This window comes from Ochotona curzoniae, unplaced genomic scaffold (assembly GCF_017591425.1).
Source record: "Ochotona curzoniae isolate NIBS_2020 unplaced genomic scaffold, NIBS_Ocur_1.0 contig_2688, whole genome shotgun sequence".
Taxonomy (NCBI): Eukaryota; Metazoa; Chordata; class Mammalia; order Lagomorpha; family Ochotonidae; genus Ochotona; species Ochotona curzoniae.
The window spans coordinates 28150916-28174297 of NW_024465553.1; the positions used below are offsets into that span (position 1 = coordinate 28150916).

The window sequence follows — 23382 nt, forward strand, 5'->3', positions numbered from 1 at the left end:
CCTACAGGTTGTTACCATGGGCTAAGGGAGGCAGCCCCCTTGGCGTGCCCTCTGTAGTACCTTCACCCGGACTTCCTCCCTATAGTGGTAAGAAGAGCTGCTCCCTCTGCTTCTGTAGTTGGTCCCAAGATGGTCTGTGCGTAGAAATGGCTGAGCAAAGCCAGGCAGCAACCCCATGGCACCTGCAGCCAGTGGCTCATCCTCCATACTATGGGGTGGGAACTTCAATTCTGACTGCCCCCAGCTCCCCTCTTACCAGCAGCCCCATCTCAGTAAACACACGGAGCTCAGGACAGCCCATATCTGGCATTCGGGTGAACATGTAGGGATTCTGCCATCAGCGACCCTCACCTTTGCTGGCATGGTGGCCACTCCCCAGCGCTTCCTCTGCCAAGACAAGCTGTGAAGGACTCACCGGCCCACAGGGCCAGAGCCATCCCAGGCTGAGGCATGGCCCTGTCACGGCTTCAGCTTCAACCTATCTGGCTCCCACCGACACCAGCAGCCTGTGACTGCCTGGGATAAGGGTGGGTTCTGTTTGGGGACCTGGCTAACAATTTAGTTCTAGGCTGTGCTTGAAAATCTTCTTTTCCGTGAGTTCTGCAAGAAGTGAGGGGATGAAATGGGAACAGAGTCTCTGGGTACAATAGTTCTTGATGAGATCGCATACTCGGACAAAGGCAGTGATGATGGGAGTCAGAGACATCAACAGCTTTTCAGAGCACAGGTTTGCACTGCCTTTTATTGAGAGTGTGGGAGCCCTGTTTTGAAAATAAAACTGGAGGGGCCACAGGGAGTGTGCTCTCCATGGCTGGAGAAGAGTATGGAACGTGTCACAGCCCATCCAGATTAGCAGCAGCTCCACCACCCTGCAGAGTCTAGGTGCACTGCACTGCTGTCCAGGGAGAGGTGGGACTCCTGTCCACCTTACAGATGGGCACATATGACATCGCACATTCATACCACACTCACATATCGATACAGCATACAGGAACACAAGCAAATACGTGGGCATACAGATGCTCATGCACACCATGTGGGCAGGCACTACACACACACGAGTATACACACAAAGACACACACACACACACACACACACACACACACACACACACACGCATACAAAGCCAAGCACACCACACTCACACAGAGCCATGCACACCACACACACACAGCCATGCACACCACACACCACAAACATACAAAGTCATGGACACACCATGTACACATGGACACATACCACACACATACACATAGATATGTACACACATGCACACCACACACAATCATGTATATCACAAACCACACACACAAAGCCATGCACACCACACACACACACATACATACAAAGCCATGCACACCACACACACACATACATACAAAGTCATACACACCACATACACATGCATGTTCTCTTCCTTCACCCTCTCCTAAGGAACCTCTCCAGTGTGGGGCCAGGCCAGCAGCTCTCTGCCTCTGTGCCACCAGTGCCAGCCATGGTGGCCTCTCATCCCAAGGCACAGAGCTGGCCTGTTGGCTCTGGAGAATGGCAGACTTCTAGGTAGTGAATGGCAACCCTGCATCTCCCCAGGGCTGCTTCTTCTGTGTCATGTGTGGGCATGTGTGTATATGTGCATGTGTCTCTACATGCGTGTGCATGCATGTGTGTACATGCGTATGTGTTTGTGTGTGTAGGGTTCAGGAGCAGGCATTGCACCTGGCAGGACTGTGATGTGCTCCACAATATTCTCAAGCCACATGGCCTCCATCCTGGGCCCTTACGAGTATTTTGGGGCTCTTGACCTTGCGCCCCATGAAGTGAGGCGGTTCAGAGAATCCAAATCCCTCGGTTGCATCTCTGGCTCAGCTGCCACCTCACTGTGCGATCTTGAGCAAGCTAGTTAACGTTTTATGGAACCTGCTTCCTCATCTATAAAGTGAGGATGCTGAAGAAGGAAGCACTTGGGAGGAGGCTGCAGGGAACACGCTGGGGTTGGGCAAGGCCGCTTTGGATGCTGGCACTGGCTCCTGTCTCAGCCGTTGGCACTCTGCACACACTCCACAGATGTTAGCTACTGTGATTCCAAGAGCGTAAGTGCCAGCTTGCCCTCTAACTGGTGACTGCTGACCCACAGCACCTCTGCAGGACCTTGGATCTCACGGCCACTGTAGGCTCCCTCAAAAGCCTCCTCTAGAAGGGGCGTCTCAAGCTGTGGTCTGTGGCTAACGTAAGAGCCAAGAAACTTGGCACACTTAAAAATGGTTAAAAAAGAGACCAGAAGGTTTCAAAACATAATAAAATTATAGGAAACCTAAGTTTGATGTCCCCTAGTAGAGTATCCAGGCCACCTGTGGGCGCACATCTTCGCTATCTTCCATTACAAAGGCAGAGCTGACAGCTGCCATGGAACAGCATAGCACCTGTACCTGGTCCTTGACAGGAAGTAGATGCCAGCCCCACCTGTATGGAGCCTTGCCTTAGCCCCAGGGTGGGTAAGTGGCCCCAGGAAGGGGTCCAGGAGCGTAGCAGGCACTGAGGTTGGGGCCTACCTTCTGTGTTACATGCGCTAGCATTGCACTCAGGGCAAATGGATTCTGACAGCATTGCTGAGATTTCTTTTCCAGGAAAATGCTCATGTTTTCCTTATTCAAGCAGTGCTGAGACTTGCCATGGCTAGAATCTTCCATTCTCCTGCTTCAACATCCATCGCCTGCCCTGGCATTCCTTGGAGCCTGCATCTGAGAGCCTCTGAGGCTGGACTGCCCTCAGACGGCTCCTGCAAGGAGCTGAGCTCCTCTGGCCCTCCTGACATGGGACACTTGGGCACCTGCTGCCCTGCAACCTTAGCCCAGGTGGGCCATACCTCCCAGCTCGACTCAGCTGCCAGACCTTCACAGGCTGTCAGCTTGTGTAAAAAATGGTTAAAGTCATCAATTTCATGTGGTTCAACTTAATACACTAGATACACTGGCAGCCAGCATCGGGTGATGAGACATAATGCAAGGATGTCAGAATGCAAGACACCAAGAAGGTGGGGCACCTGTACAAGGGAGATTCATGCCTGGGGCCCACTCCAGGGACTCCCACACTTGGCAGGACACAGTGCCTCTGACCAGAGCTCTCACACTTGCTCCTGGAACCATATCAGTTCTGAAAAAGTTTCTCTCACATTCCTCACTGGTTCACCAGTAGGAACCTGTTGGGTCCAGCATATGGACCACACCCTGGCCCTGACGCTTGCCACCACGCTCTGGGAACTTGGGGGGAACTTGGGGGTAGGGAGGTTGGGTTGGCAAGAGCATCTGGTAAACCAGTCTTCAGAGAAACCCCATTGTCTCTATCCCCCGCAGGTGGCTCAGCTGCCAGGGGCCCTGAAGCACAGCCACCCAGGCTGCAGACCACACCCCAACTTACCTCTCACTGGGCAATGGCTTGGGCTCAGGGCGGATGGCAGCCATGGAAAGAGGTGTCTGGTGGGAAGGGGGTGAGGAGAAGTTGAGATCCAAGGAGCCCGCCTTCCTGTGCAGCGGCTCCAGCCCCATGGCCCCTCGCATCTCGCTCTCTATGGGGCAGGACCCAGCCCTGCCGTGGATGGACAGTGAGGACACTTCAGGGCCCATTGCGCCCTGGAGGACGACGTCCATGGCCACCTGGGCGTCGTGGGTCGGAGAGACAGACGTTGGGGAGCGTGGCTTCTTCTTCGTGGAGGCCCCGGCTAGCAGCTTCAGCAGCGTGCTCTTCTTCTCTTTCTGGAGAGACACAGGAGAAGTCTACGTTAATTCTTGAAAGCCGTGGCTGTGAGCTCAGGCCACTTGGAAAAAAATCATCATCACCTTGCAAGCTGGCAGGAGGAAGAAAGCAAAGTGAGGCCTGAAGGCTGCCCAACTCTCCTGTCCCTTCCTCCTCTTCTCCAGAAAACCCTTGAAGTGGCCCACACCGGCCAAGCGACGCTGGTAGTGTGGTTCCCCCAGTGTGAGCCTGGCCCACGTGAGCAGAAGAACCAGCAGCTCACAGCATCACTGTTTGCTCCCTTAATTCCCGCAAGGGGTCTCTGCAGGATGGAGAGCTTGTTCCTGTTGCGGGGGCCACGCTCTTCTGAAAAGAGCCCTCGTGTCCCTGGGCCGCATCTGGGCTTGGTCTGCACTAGGCTTCCTGAGATGAGCTGCCCTCTCCCTGGGTTGTTGCTGTGAAAGCCTGAGCCTCCAGGGCAGTCACATGGAAACTCTGGGCAGCACCTTCTACCTGACTGTGCCAGCCAGGACTTGCTGATGCACATGTCTGCACACCGTGTGCGCGTGACAGTGTCAAGGCACATGTGTGTATCATGTGTGCATCACAGATGTTCTTGGGAGGTTACTCGTTCCTAAGCAGAGAACACACCAACAGCAGAGGAGAGTGGGAGGAGCCTGGGTCTGGGCACACTCTGCCTGCATCCTTCACTGGCAAATACCCTGGTAAAACACTTCTTCCATAGGCAGCTTGGGCATGCAGGCACTCGGGCATGGCTCCTCGTACACAAGACCACTGTGTGAACCCAAACATCTGGCGCAGCAATCATAAACCTGCTCCCCCACGCTCCTCTGGCAGTGTCCAGACCCTGCTCTGGCCCACTCGTCATCCCCACGTCTCATCCGTCTGTCCTGCCCTGGGAAGATCCGTCTCTAGGGAATAGCAGTCCTAGGAGTTTCACAGACTGCCTCAGGCCCGTCCTACTCTAAAGGGACAGGCCTCCTGTGGTGTGCAGTTAGAGCATGCTCTGGGGACCTTCCTAACTCTGGCTGAAGGATGAGACCAGCCCAGGCAGGGGCCGTGGGCAGTGACCCTGGACTGCCAGGCCAGTCTTTAGTGAGCGGCTTCTCTCTGATGCTGAGCTCTGGCATCCCTGAGTGGAAGGGGTCGTGCTCAGCCCCCTCTGTCATGGTCTGCAATGGTGACATCAAAGGTGCTTACAGAACTGAGAAAATTCACATGCGAGAGAAAAAACATCATATTCCCCAAGGTTCAGGGCTGTGTGTGTGTGCGCACGCAATATTTAGTTTTGGGGAGCTCTGCTTCCTGATGCTATTTGACTGTGATTCCCTGGTAACAGTTCCACATAACTTGGGGATAGCTGGGGTGGTCACTGCCAGGGTGGCTCCCCCATCTACAGCATCCCAAGAGTACAGGTGCACGCCTAGCTCTTCTGTCTCCCCTGCAGGGTGTCAAGGTAGGGCTGTCATCACCAGTAACACAGTCATGCCAGCATCTGCTAACCCCGCTTGGTGGTGCTGGTCTCTGGAGTCTCAGGTGCTACTTCACCCCACTCTCCCCACCAGGAGTGGGGCTCTCCAAAGCTGGCCTGTCCTTCTTGCTGATGCTACCTTTTCTGCCAGTGTTTATGCTGGCATGGGGGGCTGCAGCACTTCTTGACTGCACCTGCAGCCCACAACCTGTCTCAGTCCCAAGTTCCCTCCAAGAAAACATTCCCTGAGCATCTTGTGCACCATGCTAGACCCTGGAAGTCACACAGAAAATGGAAGGGAACCCAGAGCGATCCCCTGACACACATCTAGTTGGAGCCCTTGATTTTCTGCCAACTTAAGTTGTGGCAGTCCCTCAGCCAATTATTTCAGAGGGATTTTTTTTTTTAGCAGCCCAACTGAAGGGTCCATGTTCCCAGGAATGCACTTTGGGATCTTACAGGGAGGAAGCAGAGGAATGGGACTCAGTGCTGAGTGAGTGGGCTCCATAGGGGTGGGAGTGAGAAGGGACAGTCAGGCTGGCAATGCAGCTATGGCAGGCAGCCTTGGACGAAGGGACATGGTGAGTCCGATGGTTGGTGCTTGCACAGGTCAGAGAAGAAAGAACTGCAGAACCTGAGTTGGAGAACAACATTCCCAGGAGGCATGTAGCAGAGAACCTCACTGGGATGGGCGCAACATCTGGAGACATTCTGCATTGCCACAACTCGGGGGGGGGGAGGGTGTCACCAGCAGCTGTGGGCAGAAGCCAGAAACACTGCTGAGCACCCTCCAACACCCAATGCATGGGCAGCACCCCATGGCTAAGAGCTGTATGATGCAGATGTTATCCGTGCCAAGGCTGGGAACCCCTGGTGCCTAGGGAAGCAGCAGAGGCCATGGGAAGTCAGGCCTGCCAGGGTATCCAGTCTGAGCCCACAGCAGGCCCTGAACACACTGGCTCTCTTCCACACCTGGTGAGGCAGGTGACTGTCATATGCCCTCCCTACCCTGGCACTGCAGAAGGGCCAGGCTGCCCCACCCCCTTCAAGTTCCTTACTGGAATACCAGCTGTGAGAGGCTGCCCTGCTGTCACTGTTCACCACGGCACCAGGGCTGAACATGGCACTCAGCACCTGTTCGTTAGATGAATTCTGTTCAGCCCTGGCACTCTCATGGTCCCTCTACAGTGGGTTTGGGTAGGTGGTGCAATCTGGCCCATGAACAAATGCCCACTGCAGGGCACCACACATTGGGCAAGACCCTGCTGGCCCACTGCCAGCCCAAAGTTTTGGAAAGATGAGAGGCTGGTAACGGGGATGGGTGATCTTTCCTAATTCTCCAGGATTAAATAGGATTGATTAGGTTTAGAACTTCATTTGTACGGATAAGTAACAGCAGGGCTGATGGTGGACATTCCCAGCATTCCCTGAGTGGTCCCGGTGAAGCAGGTAAGGACTGGCCAAGGGGCACTTTGTGCTTGGCCAGCATAAGCTCACAGATGAGCTTGAGAGCAGCTCTATGGGAAGGCAACAGAGTTGACATGATGCAACTTAGGCTGACCAAAAATGTGTACTAAGGAAAGATGGATTTGCTGGGTTTCTCCCAAGACCAAGACTGGTCCTGATTCATGGGCCTGATGAGAAGAGAGGAATTTGGCATCCCTATTCCTGATTCCCCAGCGGTGTTCTGCCCCTCTTTCCATAGCTAGCACTCCCTGGGGCTGGGTCACTTTTACCCCATTGACACCTCTGGATGGCTAAAGTTCAGTCAGTGCAGCCTCGCCGGGGGAACCAGCAGTGTGGTCTGTTTGCTGGGAGGCACACATGTGCAGAAAGGTGTGCTGCTTGTCTCCTAATGGGGATGACGAGGCTGTTGCCAGCTGGAAGGTCCCTGCTGGCAAGGCTTCCCCCTACAATCCCATCAGCCACCTGGTTCCCACCCTCTGTCACATGTCTCACTAATAGCTAAGCACCATGAATGAACAGGCAAGGCTGCAGCAGGCCCTGGGGGTGGGTCACGAGCGTCACCACTTCTGACACCACCGTCGTTTCCTGTTCTGCAACCTGAGAGGATGTGGAGACAGCAAAACAGCACTTTAAAAACTGTAACTGTGTCTCCTGATATTTGGTGAGTTCGTTGTTGTTCTCAGGATCTGTTTTCTCTACTCATCTTAAAATATTAAGTTCTTGGCCAAATACGGGGAACCTAGCTAGTTATTCCCAGTAAGAATAGCATGAGATGGACATCCTTGTCTGGGGACAGAATGCAGTCACAGGGCCCTCCAGCTCTTCCACGGCAACACGGAGTGCGACAGAACCTCCCAGGGGGCCATGCCCAGAGGACCAGACTGAGTTTTAAAGGGCAGCCCTGCAGTGTTCCTTGTGACTCTGTGGGTCTGAGCTGCTGGCCAGCTGCCAGGGGAGGCTCCTTCTTCCCCAGGAGCAAGGTGACAGGCCAGGTGACAATGAGTGTGCAGAGGCTCAGGAGACAGGACCACGTGGCTATTGCAAACAGAAAACGTGGCCAGGCACCGGGGGGAGAGGGGGTGGATTTAGCAACCAGGGCCAGCCACGCCAGACTTGGAAAAGTTCATGAAATGCGTGTAATCCAAAACACGCACGCACACACACACATACACACACAACAACAACAACAACAAACTACGTATGAGTTTCAACAAACTGCAACAAAACAAACATGTTTAACTTGTTTTCCATGAACTTTTTGAACTACCTTTGTACCCAAGCATCAACCTGTGAAAGAAGTGAGAACTCAGGAAAACTAGCGTGTGCGCCTGCACGCTTACACACACACACACACACACACACACACACTGCACTGCCAAAGATTCAGCACCGGGAAATCCAACATTCCAAAGGCCACTTCGGAAGGTGTTCATTTACACTGCGGGCTACAGGAAAACCGTGACCCACTAATGTAAAATAAGAATTCTTTGGCAAATATTGAGAGGGAGGTTCCCCTGGGGGCCTTAACTGTTTTACAGAACATTAGTCTCAAAACTCAGCTAAAGGAAGATGAAATGCAAGCTTCAATGAAGATCCATTGCAGGTTATAGTCCAAGCATAAGTTACAGACTATTGTTTCCGAAATTGCAAGGAGCCAAAGGGAATAGAATTGGACTTGCCAAAAGCAACATGAAAATTTGTAGGGATGCGATTCATTTCATCACACTGAAGTGAAGCTCTAAGTGTGACATACAAGTGTGCCTTTCTCAATGGTACACAAAATCAAGGAGGCCAAAGCATCACTTCTCTTCAACAGATTTATCACCCTGATGCTTTTCTGCACAGGGCAGTGCTTAAAACCACTTTGCTTTGGCTGAGTACACACCAAACACGGGGCATGGTAAAAAACAAACAAGTTTTCAACATGTTATCTGGGCACCCAGGAAAGCTTCAATGAACAGAATTCCAAACCTGCGGTACACCTGGTGGCTAACAAGAATTTCTCAGCGTCAGAAGGCAGGGTGGAAATTCAGAAGCATTGAGAAGAAAAGACGAAGCAGCCACACATCTCCACTCTGCAGGTGACAGTCACAGCTGTGACCCGAGCATGGAGAATGGTGACCCTTGCTGAAGCCACTCAGATCACAGGCTGAGCCTCAGCGACAGGAGAGCACCTGCTGACAATGCCAGGGTCCCTCCTGACTCCCGATGTCAGCTGCTAAGTTGGGCAGGAGCCCAGGCAGGCTGATTTACTTCCATATCATTTGACTGATGACAGCAAACAGGTATTTCTTCATTTGAAAGAGGAAACAAAAAGCAGAAAATTTCAAGCTGTTGCTTTGAACATAATGGGGCGAGCACTGAGAATTTTAATGGGAAAAGGCTTATCTCCAATTATGCCTGAAAACACAGCTTCTGAAATAGAGAAAGCTTGGTAAAAAATATAAGCATGTAATGCAGTTCCAGGAAGGACAGAGGAGAGGAAGAGCTATAATGAATAGAGAGGAAATCTTCCTAATCTTTAAAGAGACAGGAATTGTGCATTGTGCTATTGGGTTTTCTAAACATTAAAAAGCATCTTCAAGAATCTTGTGCTGGCAAGAGGCCAGAGACAGGGAAGCTTGGCTCCTGACACAGTAGCGAATGGGAGGCAGCAGAGGCCAGTGCTAACCAGGGCTTGCACTGGCTTCTGTTTCTGATGGAAAGAGATGCTCTCTGCAACACGTTTTGTTGTTTGTTTTTGTTTTTCCTGGCATGAAGCCTTGGTCACTTGGTTGCTTTTCTGCCTGTAGCACTGCACCACACATTGTTAACAGGGAGCCGAGGACAGGAGGAGTGGCAGTTGGAGGGCATCCTGCTCCTTTAAGGTGAAGCCGCTAGAGCAGCCAGCTGTCCTTAGAACCAGAGCTAAGCTCATGATGCATGCCCAGGAGCTGGGCCTGGACACAGGCTTGGATGTCCAGCCAGTACAACAGCCTGGAGGCAGAGGGGCTCACAGTGCCCCTCAGGAACGACGCAGTGCTCCTGAGCCAGAGGGAGCTTCATAAACTGAACGTGTGCACCAGGACGAGTGTGGGAAGTACAGGACTCCGGAATGGCCTGGGGGACAGATGGAGCTGGGTGTCCCTACACTTATTAGCTGGCTGATCTTGAGCTCCGGGCCCAAACTCCCTCATCCAAAACGTGGTCAACAGATTGCAGAGATGATGCTGGTCCCATGCTACATGGCCTCGTGACCCTGCTACATCTCAGTGTGTGTAAGGATGCTGGTCCCATGCTACATGGCCTCATGACACTGCCATGTCTCAGTGTGTGTAAGAATGCTGGTCCCATGCTACATGGCCTCGTGACACTGCCATGTCTCAGTGTGTGTAAGGATGCTGGTCCCATGCTACATGGCCTCGTGGCACTGCTACATCTCAGTGTGAAAGAATGCTGGTCCTACACTACATGACCTCGTGGCACTGCCACATCTCAGTGTATGTAAGCTCACTCCACAAGTCACTTCCCTCCTCCTGGCTTCCCAGGCTGCTGGGGGGCCCAGGGACCAAGGACTCTCGCACCTCTGGCTCTCTCTTGCTCCAGGCCCCTGTCTCAGTACTGCCGGGGGCGACTGAGCAACAGGTAGACTGGCAGCCGAGGGCAGGCACGCGGTAGCCCAGCCCCCAGCAGCTACAGAGAGCTCTTCCCGAGGGATGCCTGTGCAGTTGGCATCACTTCGTCTGAGTGCAAGCCTGCTCAAGGGACGATGGCATGGCTGGCTGTTCCAAAGGGTCAGCCATTAATCCCACACACCTTCAGAGACCTGCAGAGCAACAGCAGGATGAAAACATTCTCCAGGCCACTGCAGCAGCCCAACCACAGGCAGAGATGCTCTCAGAAGCTCCAAACCTCAGGGAACACACCTGACCCTGGCTAACAGGCCCCTGGCTAAGAGCAGGGAGCACTGCCAAAGGAAACACGCCACTTTGCTACATCTTGTCTGCTGGGTGGCCTACGCAGCATAGTAAAAATGGAGCCAGCATGCTGCACGCATGTCAACTGCAGAAATCTACCAGAGCCCACGGCCTGGGTCCCTGCCCTGGCGCCCAGCATCTCCAAGGCCCCACTAGTCCTGTCACCTTCTCTCTGAGCGGTGGTCCTCCCTCTTAGATTTCCTGACAATGCATCAGGCATCCTTTCTCGAGGGTCTCACAGTGCCTGGGCTCTTTGTGCCAGGACCAGGAGGGGATGTTCCTCAGCCCCCGTGGAAGCTGGGTCCCCAGTGTCCTCCTGCTGGAAGTCAATGCGCAAGGCCGGCTCTGCAGATCTTGCCTCTCCAAAAGTCTCTAACCCAGCATCTCAGGCGAGTGCTCATCTCCTCATTTGCAACTCCAGCCAGCCAGCTCGCTTACTCATTTTTATCTGTTTACTCAACAGGCAGAGAAAGCACATGCGCACACGGAAATGCCTGCAACGTCCAGAGATGGGTGAGGCTGAACAGCCCGGAACTCTACCCAGGTCACCCAGTCATCACAGCTGCCTGCAGAGCCTGCGTTAACAGGGATCTGTAAGCAAGAGCTGGAGCTGGGACCTGAATCGGGCTACTCCCCTATGAGATTCAGGCTCTAGATACACAGAGCCAAATACTTTCCCCTACATAGTCTTTTAAGATAAAAAAAAAAAAGCACACAAACTCAGTAGAAGATGTCCCCGGATGTCCTCTGCCGTGAGAGGTGCGAAAGCCCTTGGTCTCTGCTCCCAGGAGAGCTGCCTGGTGAGCCGAGGGCACTGAAGGGCAGACAAGACAGTGAGGCCAGGTTAGGCCTGGCTGTTGCAGGTCCAGGTCCCCCATGCTGGGCCCTGTCCTCCTCCTCATCAACCGAGGGCAGTGGCTCGGGGAGAACCTCCAGCTGCTTGGGGCTTTGTGGTCTGAGCTTCTACCCCAAGGAAACTCAGAGTCAGAGTGGGAATCCTCGTCCAGATGTTAGCTCAGCTAGCCTGGGAGGGGCAGAAGTGACCCCGAACCAGCTTCTGCCTCTTACCAGCCAGGTGCCTTTGAGCAAGCCACTGAAATCACTCATGCCTCAGTTCTCTCATCTGTATAATGGGGTAACAAACTCACCAACCATAGAAGCCTGTTGTGGGAACCAAATGCACTCCCACATGTGAAGTGCCAGCCACATTCATGCTCCTCCTCCTGTTTCTCAGCGTGTCCTAACAGAGGACATGGTTGTCTGGCCACAGCAAGGTAGAAAACAGGGGTCCCCACTGTCTAGGGCTTGTGTCACCTGCCTAGCTCTGTGTGCATGGATGCCATCAACCTGGAGCAAATGATTGTGTCATGGAGGCCCACGCTTCCAGGTCATCAGCAAGGGCCGAAGTCTCGCAGAACATCTGTCTGGTGGGGGCAGCAGGGTTGCAGAGCTGGGAGTAGTGTGAATGGATGGCTTCCAGAGGATTCCGAGGGGATGCGCCACTCCCCCTAGCAGTGAGAAACTGGCCATTTCGTTGTGAACTGACAGTTGAAGGTGCAGCACCGCACAGGGCAGGCTTCCCTGTGGACAATGCAGGGCACGCCTCTGGGGGGAAGGAAACAGACACAGCGGTGTCCTGAGCTGCGGGGCTGGCAGTGGTGGGTTGAGGGAGAGCTGGAATGACCGAATTCCTGTGGCTGCACTCAAGGAAACCGGTGATCACAGAGCTGCAAGGGAGACTTGGTCATACAGGAGGCAGTTCTTTTCCAGATACAGCCCCAGCTTGTCTCCGTCTGCCCTCCGGCAGTGCTCCCGGCCAACCTCCACAAGGATGCTGAGGCTGTGCCAGAACAGGCCAATTGCTCACTCTTGCAAACCCAGCCACTGTGCCACAAGTAATGGTGGGGAGAGGCAGGGCATGGACTGGGGTCTTGATGCCGAGCCTGGTGGGGGCTCCAAGCAACAACCAGCATCACCTACCACACACACAAGCATGGCCCTCCAGTCAACTCCAGCCTGGGCCAGCAAACACCAGCAGCCTTCTGGTCCACTCAGCTAAAATGTGGGCCAGGGGAGACATGAAGGAGCAGAGACTGCCTGCACCCAGTCCCCGACATGCTCCCCCATCCATGGAACCCACAAAGCAATGGTGGTGCCCAAGCTCTAGGGTCCCTCGGGCTGTCAGAAGGAAGAGAGCGCGAGGGAGACACCGTGTATTTTGATTTAGTTTTTACAAGCACTGCTACGTTCACAGCTCTGTATCTTGGTGTTGGTACAGTTTGCTTATTAAATAGTTTCCATGTTGTCAAAAAAGAAGTAGGGGAACTGACCTGGGCGTGGTGATGAGATGGTGGCCTCAGCACACATGGACACATCCGTCTCCCTCTGTCCCTCCCCTCTCCTCCCCTGAGAGCCTTGCTGAGTGCCAGGGCTCCTCTCCTCATTGCAGACATTCTTAGGAGACTCTGTTTCCTCCTCCTCTGTTGCTCTGCTCCCTCATGTGGCTATGTCACTCAGGACTGCTTTGTCCTGGACCCAGCACTGAGTGCCGAACGGTGTCCCAGCATGTCCCCCCATTCTGAGTGTGATGTCAACAATTGCACTTAACAAACAGCCACAAATCCTGCACGCAGCTGCTCATGGAGGGCCGACTCCTGCTCAGGCAGGGCCCAGAGTTAGCTCCCAGCTCCATCCAGGAATGAGGACCAGACCTCTAGCGGTCCTCCTCGTCAGCCTAGGCAAGAAGCCCACTTTCCCAGGAAGACTAGTGCTGAGTGTAGACAAAGTAACATCAGTGCTTTTAAATGTTGGGAAGATGAGAATGTGAAGATGTCCATTCTCCACAAATGATGTTGAATTTAGCATCAGAGAAGCTGGAAAAACACATGACGCTTCATCCCGATACCATCACCTTTTCAGTAAAGCAGCAGGGCCCTACACTGCCTGCAGAACGAACATGGCATTCATTACTCCGAAGCTGTTTCAAAGGACATTAGCTCTAAGGGGAGGCTGCACAGAGATGAGAACCGGAGACAGCACTGCCTGCTCAGGGACCTGTCTGGCTGTGTAATGGGGCCTCACTCAGACCATTCTGCTTTGCAATTGGATTTCCAACAGGCCTTTGTTTGCTGTGTACAGCGCTGCCAGAACATGTTGAGTAAATGAAATACACACAAGCTGAATCTCGGTAGGACCTGGCACTCTTCTAAGGACTTCTGGAACAGAATGAGAAGATGTAAACACATTATGACTTAGTCAGGTATGCCAAGTTCATACACCTTCTGAGTTTTGCCAGTGATACCTACAGATGGAAATCACTTCATCCACGCAGGGAGAAAGCCGAGGCTTAGGTCGGGTCCCTGCAGGAGGAGAGCATTCCCCCTGTGGGACCACGACTCCGCAGGCAGGAGGAGGATCTGCAGTGCATTTCCACAGCTCTTCTGGGCAGCATGAGTTTTGTGTGATTCCATAGCAGACTACTCGCAGGAAACACAGAATGCATAGCCAAGCCCGGATCAATTCAGAGAAGACTCGGTTATAATACCATCTGGGTGACAGGGATGCGCAGGGCTGGACAAGAGGCCCCGGAAGGTGGACCTTGCTCTGAATCAGCATCTCACAGCGACAGATTCAGGAATCAGCTGTGGAAATGGGAGGAGGAGCCCACTCATTAAGATTGCTCGTGCTTGCTGTCATAACATAAGCCAGCCTGCCACCTGGTTTCACTGGGGTCGCCACACCTCTGAGTCAACAAGCAGTGCTGGGAGCTACAGTGCCGACTGAGCACCAGGGGGTACTGGGACCCTGGACTTCAGCAGACCCTTCAGGTCTCTCTCTGTACCCTGTCATTAAGGTCTTTGGAAACTAAAAGCCTAAGCCAGCGCAACCAGCAATGGCCTAGGCCCCTCAGAAATGAAGATTCAGGTCCCCACCAGCTGAGTGTTCTCCTAAAGGGAAAGGACACAGACTCGGGTGTAGAAAGTGGTTGTCACCATACAGCTGTGACACACGACCGTGAGGGTGACGAGCATTTCCTTGTTTTGTTCTAAATATGCTTGCATATATATTAACCAATATCTATGTTCTCTTTCCACTCTCATCTGAATATTATGGAATGTAAGGTGTACTGCCCTGACATGATAACGTCTGAGTTACGGGACGTCAAACGGAAGAGTAAGCATCACCCAGACTGCTTCGCACTCACTTGGAGAATGCATCATTACGCTTGCAGTTGGATTCCACTGTGTCATGTTAAGCAGAAGCTTGATGCTGCTTTTGCCTTTATTTAGAGATTTCAGCACTGTCTAGGGAGGCGCCGCGTTGAGAAATGGCAGACTGGGAAGGTTAGTGCACCGACTTGGCTAAGCTGTGTGCCCCAGTTGTCCTGGAACAGTCAGTGAGCCCACTTGGCTAAGCTGTGTACCCCAGTTGTCCTGGGACAGTCAATGAGCCCACTTGGATAAGCTGTGTACCCCAGTTGTCCTGGGACAGTCAGTGAGCCCACTTGGCTAAGCTGTGTACCCCAGTTGTCCTGGGGCAGTCAGTGAGCCCACTTGGCTAAGCTGTGTGCCCCAGTTGTCCTGGGACAGTCAGTGAGCCCACTTGGCTAAGCTGTGTGCCCCAGTTGTCCTGGGACAGTCAGTGAGCCCACTTGGCTAAGCTGTGTGCCACAGTTGTCCTGGGACAGTCAGTGAGCCCACTTGGCTAAGCTGTGTACCCCAGTTGTCCTGGGACAGTCAGTGAGCCCACTTGGCTAAGCTGTGTACCCCAGTTGTCCTGGGACAGTCAGTGAGCCGACTTGGCTAAGCTGTGTACCCCAGTTGTCCTGGGACAGTCAGTGAGCCGACTTGGCTAAGCTGTGTACCCCAGTTGTCCTGGGACAGTCAGTGAGCCCACTTGGCTAAGCTGTGTGCCCCAGTTGTCCTGGGACAGTCAGTGAGCCCACTTGGCTAAGCTGTGTACCCCAGTTGTCCTGGGACAGTCAATGTGCCGACTTGGCTAAGCTGTGTACCCCAGTTGTCCTGGGACAGTCAATGTGCTGATGGCTAAGCTGTGTGCCCCAGTTGTCCTGGGACAGTCAGTGAGCCGACTTGGCTAAGCTGTGTACCCCAGTTGTCCTGGGACAGTCAATGTGCTGATGGCTAAGCTGTGTGCCCCAGTTGTCCTGGGACAGTCAGTGAGCCGACTTGGCTAAGCTGTGTGCCCCAGTTGTCCAGTCAAACACTAGTCTAGAGGTTTTATTACTTTGTAGACGTGACTAACTACCACATCAGTTGACTTGGAGTAAAGGAGATGAAAGCATGTGCTTTAGCAATGTGGTAGACTTTACCCAGCAGTGCAGGGTCTGCTGCTCGATCAGAGACTCCCTGAGGACAAAGGGGTTCTCCCTCAGCTCCAGTGTGCTGGCCTGCTCTGCCCTGCACGGTACGGCCTCACCAGCCTCGGCAATCTCATGGACCTTTTCCTTAAGACAAAGAAATGGTCCTCATACCTACCGATCTCTATCCATCATCTATCCTTATTATCCTCCAATCTGCTTCTCTGGAGACCCCGATGGATAGAAACCAATGATGATTTTTAAATAAATGTTTCCATGAGCAGCACCAGAGCACGCGATTCCCAACGTGAGATTAAACAAACTGGAATGTAAGGGATTTGTACTGGGATATTAACATGAAGAAAGAACAAAGAAGAGTTACAGGGCAGGAGATGCAGCTGGAGTAGTCATTACTGCGGGGCTTTAGATCCTAGAGCAATAACATTTTCATCCAGCTGACTTATTAAGCAAATTTGAGACACGGATAAAATGCGAATCCCCTGCGAAGATTAACGAGGTTCATTCTCGCGCTATTTTCAAATGTGCCTTGCAATTTATTGAGACATAGCCTGGCAAGTATTACTAGGGACATAAAATACCAGGCAAGGATATCTCAAGAGTGACTTCATCCTAGACAGACAGGTTGATATAAAGTTGTCGCACCTCCCAGAGGGGACAGAATGCTACCTCCTCTCACGGAGTACCTGAGCAAAACACGACAAACCCAAACTGACACAGACACTCCCCTGCTCTTCTTTCTTGGCATGCTCTCAATTATGTAAACAAGATGGAAAGCAACCTCAAGTTCTGCAACATCTCATCATGCTGACATCATCTGCTCCCGGGAGGAACAGCCATTTAGTCCCAAATGCAGGCACTGCCATCTGGTGTGGTGGGAGGGTGGGAGGATGTTTTTCTTTTGAATCAACTCCACCAGCTGAGCTTACCTGAGCATCTAAGAAACACCCCACATCTATATGAGCGGTCTGAGATGGGTCGCCTGGACAGGAAGGTGGTAAAGTCCCCACGCTGAGTGGGGAGTCACAGGGCCCCAGGGAAAGTCCCCATGCTGAGTGGGGAGTCACAGGGTCCCAGGGCAAGTCCCTACGCTGAGTGGGGAGTCACAGGGTAAGTCCCCATGCTGAGTGGGGAGTCACAGGGTCCCAGGGAAAGTCCCCACGCTGAGTGGGGAGTCACAGGGTCCCAGGGCAAGTCCCCACGCTGAGTGGGGAGTCACAGGGTACCTGAGTGGGAAGTTCAACCCTAAAGAGTTAATAGATACTGTCTTAGGTGGGTGCTGGAATCTCCAAAATCTGATATGTGACTCACAAATCCTTTTCCATTTCCAAAGTTTCCTTGAAAATGAATTTTGCTTTGATACCTTGTAGTTGAAGCCCTGCTTCTGACTAAAATACATTTTTTTTTTGTTCACTTCATTGGTCTAATAGCAAATACAAAACTGAAACCATAAAAAATATTTTAATTGGGCCCAACACAGTAGCCCAATGGCTACTGTCCTCACCATTTTATAAAAGATTTTTCTTTTCTTTATTTGGAGGTCAGAGAACAAGACAGAGCGACAAAGAGAGAGAGTTTCCATGCACCGGTTCACTCAAATGGCTGCGGTAGACAGGAGCCAGGACCTTCATGTGGGTTTTCCACGTGAGTACAAGGGCCCAACACTTGAGCCACCTTCTGCTATTCTAGAAAGGAGATGAATCGGAAGTAGAACAGCTGGGACATGAACCAGTACCCATATGGGCTGCCACTGTTACAGGTACAAGTTTAACACTTTATACCATGTGCTGGCACCTAAAAATTATTTTCTGTTTATATTTATTGGTAGACACAGGGAAAAAACTCTCCAGGAATGGAACCTCCCATGATTTAGATGTATCGTGCCAAAAATAGGCTGCCTCAACCATAGTTCATTTTTGAGTAGCTTATATCCCTCAATTTGGTGCTAAGTGTGTCAAAATTTCAAAATCCAATTCTTTTTTTTACCTTTGATAGAAGCCTCAGAAATATGTAATTCCTATAAAACTAGAACTACAAGACAAAAACAAAAGATTGAACAGAAACTTCATCAAGATGAAGACAGCAAGATGAGCAGCAACAGACTTTGAGTTCACCCCTGATTGGCCTGGGAAATTAACTGGTGCTTTTTACTTCACAGATGCAAATAAAGGAGTCCTTGAAAGACTGCTTAAGGTTAGGCGGTCGCTATGGTGACCGCCTTGGTAGAGGCAGTGCATCCCAGGTCAGAGTGCTGGGATCTTTGCTTCTCCTTTCCTTCCAGCTCTAAGACAGCAGGTGATGGCTCAGGCCACTCACCTGGGAGATCAGGATGTGTTCCACCTCTCCAGGCCCTGGCTGGAAATGAACCAGTGTTGGGAGAATCTCTCAGTCTCCCTCCTTCTCTTTTGTCCTGCCTTTCAAATAAAAATAAACACAGACCAAAAGAAGGCAGAAGGAGACGAGTCAGGACTAGACACTGGATTCCCCAAGACTTCCCATGAAAACCGAAAAAATTGCACTCATCTCATGAGACACTGTCACGCCGGAGGAGGACGCTCTTGGGGGGCCTTCCAGGATGTTTTTCTCCCAAAACTTTGGCTAACTTTCTCAAATCTCTCACAACAAGCAGATGTGGGAATTATTTGGTCCTCAGAATGTCAACAAGCAAAATCCCCACCGAACCCCTTGCAAAACTCACTGCAACGTTCTTGACTACCCACTTCAGCTCCAGCTGGATCACTTCCAGCTCCTGGAGACCACGGCCTTGACTGTGCTTGTGTCTATAGCTGTTCAGGTAAAGCGTGCTCCATCTATGTCCTATTAAAACTCTTGAAGAAAATGTTTCAGGACCTCTACCCCACTTAGTACCATTTCTGTTGAAAGCCCTGCCCTGGTCTATTGCTGACCTAGGTGCAGGTTTCTGACACCCACCGACGAGAAAGTTTCCCCACTTTCATTTTTTTGGCTTACTTTCTAAGATGAATCAGCTGATATGCCAGTGGAGCGGGTGGCATCAGCCAGCTTATGATGGCAGGGAGGAGGCTCCAAAATTGAGGACACTCAACAGAGAGGCTGGGTGCATGATCATGATGGCCCCTGCCCAGGCTGTGCTTGAGAAACAGCAGAAGTGGGTGATAAAACGCCAGGCTTGCTGGCTACAGGGAGGCATGGCTGAGGAGGCAACACATTTATAAGCCCAGGATTCTTCCTTTTAGAAAAGGTTACTAATTGTTCAAAAGGGTTTCATCCTGGAGATTACCCTAGTTTGGATACCCCCGGGATTTTGTTAAAGCCATAACTGTACTCTGGTGTAACATGTGTCTTTCTATTACAAACATTTATGCCACGTATCACAAACATATTTTGTATGTACACAAATGTAGGGATTTCAATTGATTTGGAACCAAAACAAACTTTTCTTCCAATTCCATTTCCCCAGAAACATTGTCTTGTGTGGTTTTAGATGGGTAGGTGCAGGAAATGAAAAGTAAACCCACTTGCCTGAGCATCCACACATAGGCCAGGCTGCACACTGTTGGGAAGGGCAACTTTGGCAGGTCCCCTGTTCCGTGCAGACCAAGCCAGCTTCTGAAAACTTTGTGGCATAGGTCAAGCCCTGACATGGACCTGGTCAAGTGGCTCAAAGTCGTGTGGGCCCTGGTAATTGTGGAGTAAGATGTGGAACCGTGGCCCTGTGGGCCCACACTCCCCTCTCCTTGCTGACCTCAGGACCTCCTGGCAGTCACCACCACCCTGGACATTTCCCTGGGGGACTTGCAGACAGGCGAACACACCTGGAGGTCACAATGATCAGAACGCACACCCACAACGGACGTGACACATGACCCAGAGACCAGATAGCTCACACCAGGCTAATAGTGGATGCTGTGGGATCTCCAGCAAGTCTCCCAACGTGGCAGACACCCAGGAACATGATGGAAAATGGGGAGTTCAATGAAATGATCTTTAGAAACTCTTTATAGTTCTACCCCTCCATTATTCAGTGAAGTTGAAGCTATCCTACATGGCTACAAGGGCCCAGAACCTGGGCCATCCTCTGCTGCTCTCCCAAGGCCATTCACAGGGAGTTGGATTAAAAATGGAGCAGCCAGGACTTGAACTGGCACCCATAGGTGATGCCAACATCATAGTCAGCCACTTAACCTACTTTGTCACAATGCTGGCTCTTTGTAACCAAGAGGCAAGGGCCGGGAAGGGACCATAGCTACCATTTCATTCTGACATCCTTCTCTGGAGCAGTTGGGAGTAATCAACCCACAACATGTGGTGATGATGTATTCACAAGGCCTTAAAACAGAAAGCTGTCACTGATGGACAAAATAGATGGTATCTGATGACTGTTTCAAGCACAAAGTTGAACTCTTTAAGTGCAATGGATAACCTAAGGGGCCAGCACAATGGTTCAATTGGCTAATCCTCCTCAGCTTACAAGGGTTGGTAGCCCATATGGGTGCTGGATTATGTACCAGCTTCTCTACTTCTCATCCAGCTCCTTGCTTATGGCCTGGGAAACAAATAGAGAAATGGCCTAAAGCCTTGGGACTCTGAACCCATATGGAAACCCAGAAGAAGCTCCTGGCTCCTGGCTTTGGATCAGCTCAGCTCCAGCCATTTTGGGTACTTGGGGAGTGAGCCAGCAGATGGAAGATCATTCTGTTTCTCCTCACTTTCCAACTACAAAAAGACAGATTAAATACTTCAATCCTCTGTCTAACAGTCTCACTACATTTGGTTTCTGCTCTGGGTCTTCTGGGTACTATCAAGATTCCCAAGCTCTTGGCCCAAGCCTTTGATGAGACCACCACTGGCACCTGCTCCTGTAGTCTTCTAGAACACTGTTAACCACCCAGTCTCCCTGCCCTGAGTCTTCCCCATTCCCAGGGGGACTTCTCATCTCCCTAGTCTGAGAGACTGCAAAGGGAGCGAGGCAGCCCTGGGGTGTCCTGAACTGAGCAGTAGCTCTGGAGACTTGCTTCAAATGCTGTCTCCTTTCCACCTAGGATCCCCAGGGAAGCTAAAGAAGCTCAATTGCTGAACAACTGCTCATTGCAAACAACTGCATCAGAATCGGCCCTTTCCCAGGTCTGCTCTCAGTCTGCTCTGTCCTGGCACAAGGCCCTGCAGTGTCTCAATCGTGTCCCCAACATTCAGCAGCTACAGGTATTTGGCGGTGGGTCCTTTGGGAGGTGATTAGGACTATTCACGGTCACAGTGGTCATGATGTGATGGCATGTGAAAAGATGGCATGCTAGGATGCCTCACAAGGGCTCTCCGTGATACCAACTGTATTCTCAGACTTCTCAGCCGCCAGACCATGAGCCAACGAAACCTCCACCCTTTGCAAATCACCCAGTCTCAGGGACATTGATGCAGCAATGGGAAATGGACCTGGGGAGTGTGCAGAAAGCACTTCCAGGTTGTCTCCAGTGGGCTGGTCAAGCCGCACCTGCCCAACGCAGCTGGGGCTACTCCTCTGTGCTACGGGCCTGGCCAAAGGCATCCCCTTCAAGGAGCTGATACAACAACCAAGCAGGTGGGTGGGAAGGGCATCTGAAAGAACAAGTTAGAGGTTTCTGCACACACTTGCAGATGCCCCAGATCAAGGAGTCAGACTGTGCAAAGAACTATCACCCTGCAGTACTGGAAATTTCCCGAGTTCTCCACACTAAGCCAATTAAGAAAGGCTGGCTTCAAGGCCACCGGGAGCAGGTCTTAAAGAGCCAAACCTGGTGGGTGTAACGGCTTAGCTCCAGCCTCCTGAGGACCAATCTCCCTGGACTTCCCTTGTACAACAGGTAACCATGGAGATGTGATACGTTCCCTAGAATAAGTCTTATTACTCCACCTCAGGCACAAGGCACCCCTCAGGCATGCCTGGTCTTGCACACGTGCTTAGGAGTGCCTAGATGGAATTTCAGCAGAGTTAGGCACTGTGGAACCATAATGGACAGAAGAGTGGGGTGTTCTCTGTCTTTTCCCAGAGAAAATTCAACCACAGAAACATCCGGGGAACACTTCCAAGCACCTAAACAGAGTTTTGAATGTAGATTCGCATAACTCTTTGAAAAACAGACCCACAGCTAAGGGCTGTATTCTCTAGGTCAGTAACATTGTCCAGCTGCAGTGCTGGGTGGGGAGTGGAAGGTTGGCCTCCAATTTAGGTCCGATTTCCTAGACCTTGATTTGACTCCAGCTGCGGCCACATAGCCTCATTTGCTTTGCAGTAGTGAGACTCAATGGGTCTGACCATAAATGGCACTGTGGGTGCTTTGTACCTTGCTATCAGTCAGGCACAACCCAAGTGGGAACACAGAAGGGAGAACTATTGATGAGTAAGTTTTGAGAGTATGGGGTGCATTGCTGTGTTTGGCGCTGAGAGGAGGAAGACAGGATGAGGCATGGTTCATTTTTCCTTCCACACACAGTGCCTTACAGACTGCCCTGGGTCAGTCTGCCATTGGCCAGAACATCTCAGTAGAGCAGCAGGGGATGCTGGGCTGCTGTCTACAGCCTTCCAAGCAGCCCGGGGTTCCCTCCAAGGGTTCCCTCCAAGGGTCCCCAGGGGTGTCCCTGAGACACAGCAGGTCCTTGCTGCCATGCAAGAATTAATAACACAATGGAAGCCTCCAACGGAAGTACAGCTCTGCTCCGTGTCTCACAGGCCAGCATGTAAGAAGCAGTCTGGCAGTTCCCCATCAGTGGCACACTCAGGAGGGCAACGGTATTGAACATCACTGCTCCTCAGAAAGCATCAGTGGACATCATGCCAAAGCAGAGAAGGGACATTTGGGAGTGTAGAGCCAGGAGTATTTGCAGAACTGTATGGCTCCTATGTCCTCATGTCTCCTGGCACAGCTGCACAGCTTGGAATGGCCGCTTTAGAGGGATGAGACAGAGGTACTGAGGCCTCGGCCCCTGCTTAGAGGCCTGCAGAATGGGGTGTCACCACCCTCAGGCTCCTGCTGAGTTCAGGCAATGGTCTGGGGTCTCCCCAGAGAAATAGGAGAATGGGAAAGGCTGCCCCCACCTCAAACACACCAGCAATATCAGGATACTTGCCCAGACATCGGAAAATGTATCTTCATCCAACAATACATTTCCTGTGGAAAGGTTTTAAGTCACAGAAAGTGGTCAAGCCAAGAAGGGGACCATTAAACCATTCACACAGCAAGGCCAGCAAGTAGACGCTGGCCAGTCCAGCAACCTGCATGTGAGCTGGGAACACTGGAAAACACTTGCCACATTCTACTGGGCTTTCAGAGAATTCCTGCAATGAGAAGTAACTTACCTCACCAGCAGTCACTGCATAATTTACATGTTGAAACCATAATGCTTTGGACATCAGGGTTAATAGAACATGTTATTAAAATGAATTTCACTT

General features: G+C 51.7%; 1 protein-coding gene across 2 annotated transcripts in view; it reads right to left on the bottom strand.

Moving 5' to 3' along the window:
• Positions 1–23382, bottom strand: part of SH3RF3 (SH3 domain containing ring finger 3) — a 305519-nt gene that overhangs the window by 5242 nt on the left and 276895 nt on the right. For both annotated transcript variants that reach the window (XM_040975664.1, XM_040975663.1), the window contains one exon: positions 3416–3750. In XM_040975664.1, coding sequence (XP_040831598.1) covers positions 3416–3750 — 335 coding nt within the window. The remainder of the gene's footprint in view (positions 1–3415; positions 3751–23382) is intronic.